Source organism: Gossypium hirsutum, chromosome A09 (genome assembly GCF_007990345.1).
Source record: "Gossypium hirsutum isolate 1008001.06 chromosome A09, Gossypium_hirsutum_v2.1, whole genome shotgun sequence".
Taxonomy (NCBI): Eukaryota; Viridiplantae; Streptophyta; class Magnoliopsida; order Malvales; family Malvaceae; genus Gossypium; species Gossypium hirsutum.
Window position 1 is genome coordinate 75,480,590 of NC_053432.1, and position 12,329 is coordinate 75,492,918.

Below are 12,329 nucleotides of genomic sequence, written 5' to 3' on the forward strand. Positions count from 1 at the left end.
AAATCCATTTTCAACACAAGTTTCTCCAAAAATATTCACTCAACCTTATCATAAGCTTTGGACAAATAAAATTTGTAGAAATAAGGAGATACTTGCTTTAGCAAACATAAATTGTGGCTAAAATAGTGCTTGGAACTGTGGCTATAGTTTCAACTACGAAATCAAAAATGCATAAATGTAAAGATGAACACCGAGATTATTTACCCAGTTCAACCTCAGTCTACGCTTGCAGGGCCTTACCCAGAGCAATGATCCACTATCCTTCTCACAGTACAACCAATGATTTAAGTTCTAACATTGGGCTAACTCTGACATATTTAGCGACCTCACCGTTTTACAAAGACTAGATCACTCTCCCACAAAGCTTCCCCATCGAAAGCTTATTTTGCAACACAAGAGACTCTCTTGATTGCTTACAAAATGATGCACACATAAAGCATTCCTAACTTAAGCAAATTTGTGCTCTTTCTATCTCTCGGTCGATCTTTAACCTAGAGAAAACTTAAGTTTATATACTACTTAAGTTTTGCTTACATAAGAGACATAGTCTAATCACTTTTTCTAAAAAATAAAGTTAAAAATCAATATAGAATAATCTTGACATAATTTCATAAGAACCTCAGTGTAGCCCAATGTCTTCAAATGTAGATAGTGGCTTTACTTGATCCACAAGTAACCAAACTTCAATTCTTAACTTTAACTCAATTGGCCTTCATGGTTTAGGTTCTAACTTGTCCAAATATCTCCAAAACAAGCAACCTAATGCTTTTGTTCTAAAATATGGCAACTTTGAAAAATAGGCAAATATGACAATGAAACAATGCCTCAAGTTGTGGCCACTATTTCAGCCATAGCCTTCAAATGTGTCAACAAAGTTTGATAGCCTTGGTACCTTTGGAGCCTTATTTTTGCTTCTTTTATCACATGAAAGGCTTCTTTTATCTTGAATTGGACAATCCACTAAGAAAGCTTATTGTGCTTGAAGGATGATACTTGGAAGGAAGGCTTTCATTCGTGAAGTAAGGATCTTGAATATTATCTTGTAAGATTAATTAGTTGCAATGTTCAATATTGGGTTTGTTGTGAGAGATTTCATACGTTATTTCCCCATGAATGAGAACAATACTTGTATGATTGGATTTTATGTAGGACATTTTCACCGTACCACAAACATTAGTGTTCCAAAAGTGTTGATCAAAAATGCTCAAAAAGCCATTTGATTCGAAAGATTTAGAGGGTCTCGTCCCAAATAATGCTTTTTATTTGATTTGATCATCTATCACCTTATTATATAATTTTTTTTTTGCTACGTAGGGGTGTAACAGAAGAAAATTCCAGAGAATCACCCATCCTGATATTACTTATAGTATAGTTGAGATGTTTTAAACTCATGAGAACCACGTGAATCCCTACCTGTTATTTGCTTTCATCTCAACAAAATAAACCCCTAAACATATGAAAACATGCTTGAATTTATCATTTTCTTTTAAAAAAGAAAGGTTTTATTACAATGCAAGACAAGGCAATCTAATAATTGGAACCCCACAAAGAATATTTGTTGCTCCTTGTTAATGCGCCCACAAAGAAGGAATTAATTAGGCACAAATCCAAGTCATTGATTTTATTATATTTATGATATTTATTAAATTGTCCCGAAAGCCTGGAGAAAAGTATAATTATTGGCTGTGGCTTTCAAATCCTTAATGCCAGAACAACTTGATTTATAGTTCATACGACTAACAAAATGTTAGTGGCCAGTTTTGCTTCAATTTTGACGGGAAAATAACCAAATGAAATAAGCAATGTCTTGGGCGGGGAGGGGAGGGGAATTAAAACATAAATAGAAAATGGTCCCCAAATGGGTATTATTTCGAGGGACCCATCAAACCCAAAAATACCCTAAATTATAAGCCTTTGCACATGTCAAAGTATGACCTAAACCAGCAACGACACCCACACTTTAATTTCCAAGTTCTAATTTACAGCAGTTGAATTGGCTTATCAGGAAGTCGCACCACTGTCAATGCAAAGGAAAGTTCCGAAGGAAAATTTGGGATTTTCCAGGATAAGGTGAAAGTATACTAATATGATCCCTTTGCATGAAATACCTCAGTTATTGCAAAATTTATGGCAACACACTTTTTTTTTTCTTTCTTTCTGATGGTTAATGAAAGATTGTCACTATAGCAAAATTTACGCCAGACCAGAAGAAGAAACAATGAGAACAAGAAAATAGCTAGAAAAAGTAACGCAAATGTAATAAAGTGTTTATAAATAATATCAAAATAATAATAATTTAATTTAAGTATTTTTTAAGTAATTATAAATAACTATTCAATTTAGTCTTAATGAAAACATTGCATTTTAAGCTATTTTAAAAAACTCCCTAAAATTTTATAATTTTATCACAAACTCCCTAAAAAATTAAAATGACTAGTTTAGAGAAGAAGAAACAAGAAGCAGATGGTGAAATGCATACTGACATGGAGGAAACTAAAAAAATTTAAAAAGCTTAGGGGAGGAGACTGAAAGAGCGCGTGAGAAATGGGCGTGGTACTTTTTAATCAATCATAATCTCTCCTGCATAGTAAAACGTCCCAAGAAGGCAGCGCCTTTTGCTTACTCTCTCCACTGACATTTAACAAAAACAGCGAAAGAAAGAAAGAATACATACATAGAAGAAAGAGAAACACTCGGCTTTGGCCTTAGGGAACTGAGCATTGAGATAGCAGCTGCTGCATTATCCTTAGCTCATAAAAGAAGCTTGGGAATTTTAGGGTTCTTTGTTTGCAACCTTTTTTTTCTTATCTAACCATTAAAAATATCAACCAAAGCTAGCTAGTTAGTCTCTTTCAGGTAAAACCCCATCTCTGTGTTTTCTTTCTCCTTACTGCTAGACATTTGTGTTTTCAGCTAGACATAGTTTTTCTTTTTATTTCAATGTGTGTAAGAGTGGGTGAGGAGTTGTCAATATCTTTCTGGGTTTTCATTACTTTTATGTTAGTAATAATGTCTCCTTTTGTGCTTTTCTTTCATTATTATTTTCAAGAAAAATCCCATTTTCTCTGTTGGTTTTCTTCTGGGAAAAGAAAATGTGACTTCATCCTTGAACTCCAAAAGCTTGGTTATAACTATCTCTCACTTCCTTTGCACCTTTTACTCAGTAAATGAAGAAGAATCGAGTTTCCATCCCTTCTTTCTCAAATTTTTAGCTGCTCATGTACTTGGGACTTAACTTGGAACACTGTTTTCAACTCTGTGTTTTAAGCTTACTTCTCTTTTATAACTTGCTTTTCATTTGAACAGGTTTTTTCCATCTCAGCTTAGATTACACAAGGGTGAACAATGCCTACCCAGTTTTTAGTTTTCTCTAAGAAAACATATATATGTGTGTGTGTGTGTGTAAATACATATTAAGTGAGATATTTCCTTGAAACCTTGCATGTCTTCAAGTTCATTTGACTCCCTATATTCCTAGTTTTGCCTTGTTAAGTTAAGTTTGCTTTCCATTTTTGCTTTCGAAGTTAACAAGCATATTTCAAGTAAAAATACTAGATTTTTTATGGAGTCAAAAAGGGCTTTGATCATAAATTTGTTGTAAAATGAAGAAAATGTAGGAAAATTTGTTTCTTTGATTGGAATGAGAGTTAAAACACTATTCCATGCGCATACTGGCGCAAATTTTCATTAAGACAGAGTGATTCAGTTTTTCATCCAAAAATATTGCAGAACATGGGCTATATTTTTTATACATTAACTTCATTTTTTTCAAAAAAAAAAAAACTTCATTCATTTCTAGCAGGTTCCTTGTGGTTTCAATGATGTGTGTTCTGTTTTTTTCTTTTTTTTTTTTTGGGGGGGGGAGGGTGCGGAGGGGTTATAGTATATTTTTCAGTACAGGGGTGAAAAAGGAAGGATCTCCCCCCCCCCCCGAGAGAGAGAAAAAGTGGAAAAAAAAGAGTTGGAAAAAATGGTTTTGTTTGTAATGATATTTAATGAATTAATTTGATGGCAACCTTATTTATTTGTCTTCCCTTTTTTTTTCCTTTTTTATCTTTCCTTTTAAATCTTGTCATTTGGTTATGGTTGGTGATAGTGGAAGTAGTTTCTTTGGAGTTTCTTTTAAGGCATTGTAATTGTATTGTTTGTTTGTTAGGTCCTTTGCATACTGATAAGATATTGAAAGCAGCTTTCATGAACTATTTATTCTTTTCTCTATATTTATGTATCAGATTCACCCTTTCAACTTCGCTCCTCAGCCCGCAGTTTTAAACTAGTTGGAGGTGGTGTGGGTCAGACGGTCGGTGATTGGGTGTTTGAACTTTGAACTTTGAACTTTGAAGCAGAGTACAAATATTTTGCCCTTTCATCTGTTCAACTCAAGGGAAAATATCGAAATCATGCAGACACCTAAAGGAAGGTAAGCTCGTCGTTAGTCAATAATGTGTTTATAGCATTCTAACAATTCTTTTGTCCCCTTAAAGTAAACTATGTCCTTGGAATCCTTCATTGCTCTTCTTAATGTTTCCTTGAAAGGAAAAAAAAGGTCCATTTCTTGATGATTGTCTACTAATTTTAGATGTTAAATTGCCTTTTATGAGGCTGGATTCCGCCAAATTTTCATGTGAACCTATCCTATATTGGTTCCAGATGAGGTGTGTATATTGGGTTGTTTTACTTCTGCTTGTGAAAATGGTGGGACATCAGCTTCATGGTGGTGGTTGGCTGCAGAATTTTGAAGTTGTTGGTAGTCAATCAAGGCTTGTCCCACCAGGTTTGAAATATATGATTTAACCGATGGAATTTCCGAGATTAGTTCGGTCATCTTGGAATAACTGATCAGATGGTACATGGTTTTGTTTAGCCGTAGCTATTGGTTGTTGACTATAAGCTTCAATTGATGTTCTTGATATTTACTGCTATTATTTTCCATTTGACAGTAGAACAAGCTCTGTAGAAGTGCCTCAGAGAAAATCTCCAGCAACACCTCGGACTGCTCGTCAACTGAAGATACCTGGATCTGATTCTGAGGCTGTGTCTTCTCCAAATCCTGCAAGTAAGACACCCAAAGACAGAAGTCCAAAGGTTACTGAGCGAAAAGTGTTGAGAAGCCCAGTAGCTGAGGTATTCTTCTGTCAAGTACACCTAAACTAGGTTGTTTTTAAGTGTAGGATGATACAACTACAATGAAGATATTTCGACGTGCTGTTAATTCGGTCATTACGGGACATTTTTGTGTTTGCTTATGTACTTTGTTATTCATACTTACATTAATGTCCACTCTTGTCTTTTGAGCTTCAGAAGAAGCGTCCGAGCAGAGTGACTGAACTGGAATCACAGCTCACCCAACTTCAAGATGATCTAAAAAAGACGAAAGACCAACTGACTGCATCAGAGTCCTGGAAGAGGCGAGCAATGCAAGAGGCTGAGGAGGCCAAGAAGCAGCTATCAGCAATGTCAGCTAAGCTTGAAGAATCCGAACAGCAATTGATGGAAATTTCTGCCTCTGAGGATGACCGTGTGCAAGAACTTCGTAAGCTTTCTCAAGACCGAGATCGAGCATGGCAGTCTGAACTTGAGGCAGTCCAGAAACAGCACTCAATGGATTCTGCAGCCTTGGCTTCTGCCATGAATGAAATTCAAAAGCTTAAAGTTCAGCTGGAAAAAGCACATGAATCCGAGGCCCTTCAAACTAAGCACGCTGAATCCGCGCATACTGAGATTCAGAACTTGAGAATTGAACTAACTGAAACTCTCTCCTTGGTTCAAAAACTTAAGTCTGAGCTCACTGATTGCAGAGAATCTGAATCGCAGGCTCTTGAAGTTGTTCACAAAACCCAAACACAACTGGAAGCAGCAAATAAAACCATAGAAATGCAGGGTTCTGATGCGACCAAAGAAACCAAAGTTTACAACACATTGACGTTGGAATTGGAGCAATCAAAAGCTAGAGTTAAGTCACTGGAGGGACTTGTGAGCAAGCTCCAGGCTGAACTGATTGGTAATAGCAGCAAAACGGTCGAGCATCTCAAAGACAATAAACTACCCCAACAGGATGGAGAAAACGAGGGTATACAGCAGCTTAACTCTGAGCTTAAATTTGCAAAACTTGAAGTGAATAAATTGAGATCAGCACTGGATGCAGCTGAGGTCAGGTACCAAGAAGAATATATTCGGAGTACGCTGCAAATTAGAGGTGCTTATGAACAAGTGGAGCGTATAAAAGCACAGTCATGCCAGAGGGAAGCTGAACTGGAGGAAGAATTAAAGAAAACAAAAGCCGATGCTGACGAATTGAGAGCAAATTTAATGGATAAGGAGACTGAAAAGCAGAGTATTTCCGAGGAAATTGAGGAACTGAATTTGAAGATTGAGAAAAAAGGGTCTAACGAAAGAGAATCTGAACTTGCAATAGAGTTGAAGAAGTTAGAGGCAGATTTGACAGAGTTGAAAGCAAATTTGACAGCAAAGGAAACGGAATTGCAGAGCATAAGAGAGCAAAACGGAATGCTCAAAACAGAAATTATGAACATGGAAACGGGTAGCAACAAAGTTGGTGAAGAATCGGTCGCATTGTTGGAAGCAGCAAGGTCCGCAGAGCGAGAGGCGCTGATGAAAGTTGGTTATTTAACAGAAGAAGCAGATAAGAGTAGCCGAAGAGCAGCACGAGCAACCGAGCAGCTGGATGCAGCACAAGAAGCAAACACCGAAATGGAGGCAGAGTTGCGGAGACTGAAGGTGCAGCTGGATCAGTGGAGAAAGGCAGCTGAGGCAGCTACTGCCATGCTTTCATCCGGGAACAAAGGGAAACATTCAGACAAGACAAAATCTGTTGACAGCAACTATAACCCTGGAAATGGTTCGCCGAACTCGGAAGACATGGATGATGATTCACCCAAGAAGAAGAATGGAAACATGTTAAAAAAGATTGGTGTGTTATGGAAGAAAGGTCAGAAGTAGCAGCAAATGCATGATAGCTAGGTTGCAATGCATATATAATATAATATATATTTCTTCTCTAAAAGTAAAACTTGAAATGGCTGTGGATGTTTTCAGTTTATGAAAAGTTACCTTACTTTTGTCTGGTCAGAGGATCAGAGTTTCAGTTTGTTAAAATCCTAATTCCTTTAAGAAGACAAATGTTTATTCCACCTTTTCTTAAATTTATGCTTCAACTAACATCTCTCATCCATTTTGATCAAAATTGCTTACAGGTAGAATAGATTCCAAGTATTAAAATGTTATTCATATCAAGTTGGACCGCGTTTAGAATTTTGACTGTTTATTCCATTTTCATGTTAGAACAACAATCGGGATAGTCAAAGCTTGTGACATTTGATTGTGTTTAATTTTATTGTAGCCAATGAGTAGGTGATTCATGGCAAGGGAAACCAAATTCGTGTGAAAACTTTTAGTTCATTTGAATGGTTTTCCTAAAAGGAGAAGAGTTTGTGTTTTTTAAGTATTGTATCCTTATTCTATTTGAAGCCGTTTTTATCGGAGATAATTCAAGTGATAAATCTAACTTTTAAATTAGAGTTTGAAGTCTATTAAAACACTGTGAAAAGACTTTTGAGGAAACTTATAAATAGGTAGCATTGTTAATTTGCAAAACATAATCTTTGGATTGTCTATTTCGACTATTATTTTGTGTCTATTTCGACTACTATTTTGTGTTTTTATTGATAATTTTGTTTGACACTATAGATTTTATTTGAGAGAATTCTTTTCACTTTTATGTTAGGATAGTTGAGGTGAGTAATTGTAACAACTAGATTTATTATTGAATTATAATTTAGACTTAAGTCAAAAAGTGATGTAGAACAATTATAATAATTTTCTTTATTAACCGAAGTACATGGAAATGTTAGTGATATAAAATGTGTTTAGCATTACTTGTAAAGGTCTAAACCCACTTTTTAACCATAAAAACAAGGTTAAACAAAAAGACTTTTGCAGTTCAAATTTGAAATCAGTAAAAAAAAAAAAAACTAATTCTGCTATTAAATTGCAACAATAGTAACTACTCAAACTCTTAAACAAATTAAGGAGGACTACTCCATCAAAATAATAATAAATAAAGTTAACTAAAACTTATTGAGGGTTGTTTGAATTTGCATGTCTGTTGTACGTTTAGTTGCAATTGAAATAACAATTGGAAGAATAAAAATAGATATAAACATGGAAATTGATTACGTATTTTGGACTATCAATTTGCAGTACAAGATATGATTTAAGTTTTATTCACTCACCAAATTATAACCTCACTCTTATATATTAACTAGATCACTCCTTATACGTCTTTCTCATCTAAATGTTAGAGGCTTGTAAAACTTCAATCAGTGTGAATTCCATTCTCGTTGAACTGTGCTTGAGTAGGTCTTAAGAAGTCCTTGACCGATTATTTTGATGATCCAAGTCATTAATATTTGCTTAAAATTGTGAAGGTGATGTAAGGAAAAGTCCATGATTTTTTAGTAAGAAAGATACCCTTAAAATATGACAAGCTGAATGACAAACTAGTTGCAAGAGGAGTAGCAACCGGCATTGCATTTGGGACGTGCATCCGACACAAATAATTCCCCTCGAGTATTTTGACCAAAAACATAACAACAAACTTAAGAAAGGGCAAAAACAATCTTCTTAACAATGCTCCCCCTTAATCAATCCACTATGAACCCAATAATTCATGTAATAAGAAACATAGCATTGATAAAATAAAATTCATATAAATCATCCGTACTTAAGTACATGACTCAAAACAATAATTTCGTCAAGAAAATATATCTCTACTCCTGACTCCATACTCCATTCTCGCCCTTTTTTGTTCAAGAATGCAAAAGCTTGATCAAGTGTCATGAGCAAGATGATTAGCCTTGTTTTGCAGGATTCGAGCCTTTTGTTTGTTAAGGAGCTTTATTTGGCTCTCCAAATGATGTAGTTGCTTATCTGCATTGGTTGAACAATCTTGCCATATCTGCATTGGTTGGTTTGCCAGATGTAGATGCAGCTGCAACTAGGGCATCATCTTGCACTGAATCCTCATCAGCTTCATCAGCTCCAACATCAGAATCAACAACTCTATGTTTCCCTTTATTCTACTAGTAAGAATATTTCAATTTAGGCGATGGGGGCTCAGTAACTTCATCCTCTTGCACCATGTCTTTCTTTTTGTTGTAGCATGATCTAATAGATGAGTGAGGGAAAAGATAGCATCTGCCTAGTGTTCTTGGTTTTTGTGTGTTTGGTAATCTCATTAAATATTAGTTTACCAAGAACAACATGAATAAATGAAACTACCTTATATGGTTATATTGCCATCTTTTTATTGACAACCATCTTTTGCTTGGAGGGCAGCTAATTTCTTATAGCAATAGCATATTATGCAGCATAGGTAGGCTCATGCTCTGAAGTTATGAAATCTTGACCTTTTGACCAAGTGGAACAGATTTTGTTTGTGAGTTGGGAGGCAAGTTGATCGTGGACAGTAATGAAATTACCATCATCTTCACTACGACTTGTTGATCACTGCAAGACTGAATGTAAAGAAGTATCTTTGCACATAAGCTTGCATGTAGTGCACATCATCCTTATCTGTATGTCTTCTGGAGATTGACATAAAAATCAAGCACCGAGTTCTTTACATAGGGCTTGACATAGGACACAAAAAACAAGATTTCATTTTCCTCTAAAAAGATGTCCATGTCATGCTCTACAAAACCCATCTTCTTGAATATTTCATTCATTGATGAAGCCTTTCTCAACCATAAACTTCATCCTCTTTGCACAGAATGGGGTAAGGAATCGAGATTTTCTCTGTTCAGGCACATGGCCTAGCAGCATCAGCAGTTTCCTCAAGGATGTTTGGAACGTCAACATCTTTCAATTTCTTGTTTCTTTTCTTGGTTGAAGAGGGGGCACTAACTCTCTTGAAGTAGTGTTTTGTAACTTGTGGTGCCAAATTAGCCAACGGCAGATGTTTTCATCGTTAGTATCTTTAGTAGCAACGATTTTTCTCTTTCTTTCTGCTCTATTTTTCTTTGTAACCTGAGTGATAAAAGGTTCCTTCCATTTTCCAATAACCTTCATCTTTCTATACTTAGTTTTGATCTCCTTGGTTATAAATGCCCTGGTATGTCTTTGAGTTGCAAGACCAGTTGCAACTGAGGAACATCTGGTTGCTGTCGTTGCACATTTTGCTCCTGATATGACAAATGGATATATATATCCGAATATGACAATGTCTTCCAATGCTTTTTTTAATGTAAACAAAATCTATTATTTTTGGAAGAAAATCCCTTCTACTTATTGAAAATCAACAAAGTTGCTACAGTTCCAGTTTCTGTTACTGTTACTGTTATTTTCTAAGGAATGTTATTAGTAGATTAAAATTAGAGATTAAAAATAGTTTTTCTTTGTGATAAATAAATAATTCACTAGATTATTGTGATTGTTATTATTATTATTGGACTAGTTTTAAAAGATATATGAAATGGCGTAGGTATGAGGCCCAATTTGTAAGGCGAATACCATAGCCCACTTTATTTGCCGCATCGTTTCCTAGGGTTAGGATCGTTTGGGTTTAAAACTCGCTCACTGCAGCAACTGCTGTTTCCCTCTTGTCTTCGCCTCCAAATCTCTCAAAACCTTCATTCCATCCCACTCACCCCGAACAACCTCTCTCCACCAACATGGGGTATGTGTTCTTCTTCTCCTTACTTCTTTTAGCTCTAATCGACATATTCTAGCAACTTGTTTATGTTCCTTTTTTTTAAAGTGTTTAAGCTACTCTTGTTTATTCAGTGAAAGGGATGACTTTTCATGAAAACCGTTGGTTTTTAAAATCTGGGTATTGGATCTTGAAGTCTTTTGTTGGTTCCATTCTTTGTTTAAGGCGAGTGTTGAATAAGTTGGGGGAAGAACAAAGAAAGGAAATTTTTTTACAGCCCGGGGTTCTGGTTTTAGATACTCCGAAAGTTTGAACTAGAACTAAGTTTGGACTACTGAATTCGAATTTGGGTTATTGATTTCTTGCTTGACTAGTAGAAACAAAATGTCTGTTTCGATTTGGGTTTTAAGATTTAGGAGGAATTACTCTTGAACGAAGCTTGTTTGAAATCATATCTCAAATGACAATTAGAATACAGAAATATTAAGTAATGGCTTAAAAATATAAAAATGTTATAGGAAAACACGTGGTATGGGAGCGGGGCGCAAGCTGAGGACCCACCGCAGGAGGCAGAGGTGGGCTGATAAGGCATACAAGAAGTCTAACCTTGGAAATGAATGGAAGAAGCCATTTGCCGGTTCTTCCCATGCTAAAGGAATTGTCCTTGAGAAGATGTAACTCTTATTTCCTTTTCTTTTTAAATTTGTTTGGTTCTAATGTTTTCATTCAACTCTTATTTCAAACAAGTTCACTGAGGCATTGGTGCATGCAGAGGTATCGAGGCTAAGCAGCCGAACTCTGCCATCCGAAAGTGTGCTAGAGTTCAATTGATCAAAAACGGCAAGAAGATTGCTGCTTTTGTTCCAAATGATGGTTGCTTAAACTACATTGAAGAGAATGTGAGTATTACTGAACTGAAAATAGTTAAAGCCTTAAGGTATGGTTTTCGCTGCTACACTTTTGATGATTAATATGTTAATGTAGGATGAGGTGTTGATTGCTGGATTTGGACGGAAGGGTCATGCGGTTGGTGATATTCCTGGTGTTAGGTTCAAGGTTGTGAAGGTGTCTGGTGTCTCACTCTTGGCACTCTTCAAAGAGAAAAAAGAGAAGCCTAGATCTTAAGTTTGCAATGAGGAAAAGATGGCTTTCATGATCTTTCTATAGTTTTACTTAAAACTGAGAGCATTCTGTTGCCTGGTAGCTTTTCTGGACTTTTGATTATTTTCTGGCTATTATTGTATTGAATTTTTGGTGTCATCGTTTGATCAAAAAGATTTTGGTGCTTTATATCTGTTCCAAAATGTTCATTCTTCCGCTTGCTATGATTTTGATGCGTTGACTTATGCAACTGCGTAAATAAAATGATTCGATTCGTACTTAATCAAAACATTTGAGTTATAATTAATTACTTAATTGTTGATAAAAGGAAGAACAATATAAAATAAAATAAAAGTTGGTAATTTTAGTTATTCAGGATTACACCTCCTCTAACCATTAGGGTGAGTTATAATGAATGTTAAATAAAATGCTAAAAACAATTTTGGTTGTTGATTTAGTCAAATTAGTGCATAAGAGGTAGGACTGAATTATAAATAATTATTTGTTGTAAATAAAATGTAAAATTAAAGAACAAAACCAGATTAAATAGGTTCTTGGT

General features: G+C 35.5%; 2 protein-coding genes across 11 annotated transcripts; both read left to right on the forward strand.

Annotated features, from left to right (window-relative positions):
- Positions 1 to 2,411: 2,411 nt before the first annotated feature.
- LOC107889623 (interactor of constitutive active ROPs 2, chloroplastic) lies at positions 2,412 to 7,151 on the forward strand. Of its 10 annotated transcripts, XM_041076790.1 has the most exons (5): positions 2,452 to 2,856; positions 3,307 to 3,338; positions 4,233 to 4,420; positions 4,944 to 5,124; positions 5,302 to 7,151. In XM_041076790.1, the coding sequence occupies exons 3-5, from the start codon at positions 4,401 to 4,403 to the stop codon at positions 6,958 to 6,960; spliced, it is 1,860 nt and encodes a 619-aa protein (XP_040932724.1). In that variant the 5' UTR covers positions 2,452 to 2,856; positions 3,307 to 3,338; positions 4,233 to 4,400; the 3' UTR covers positions 6,961 to 7,151. The 10 variants fall into 10 exon arrangements, with proteins under 10 accessions (XP_016669612.1, XP_040932723.1, XP_040932724.1 ...); XM_016814123.2 differs by lacking the exon at positions 3,307 to 3,338 and having other exon boundaries at positions 2,412 to 2,856; positions 4,941 to 5,124; XM_041076789.1 differs by lacking the exon at positions 3,307 to 3,338 and having other exon boundaries at positions 2,448 to 2,856; positions 4,941 to 5,124; positions 5,305 to 7,151.
- Positions 7,152 to 10,492: 3,341 nt separating this feature from the next.
- On the forward strand, positions 10,493 to 11,959 carry LOC107889624 (40S ribosomal protein S23). Its single transcript, XM_016814127.2, has 4 exons — positions 10,493 to 10,696; positions 11,188 to 11,343; positions 11,442 to 11,568; positions 11,654 to 11,959. Exons 1-4 carry the CDS (start codon positions 10,692 to 10,694, stop codon positions 11,792 to 11,794), a joined length of 429 nt encoding a protein of 142 aa, XP_016669616.1. The 5' UTR covers positions 10,493 to 10,691; the 3' UTR covers positions 11,795 to 11,959.
- Positions 11,960 to 12,329: the final 370 nt, after the last annotated feature.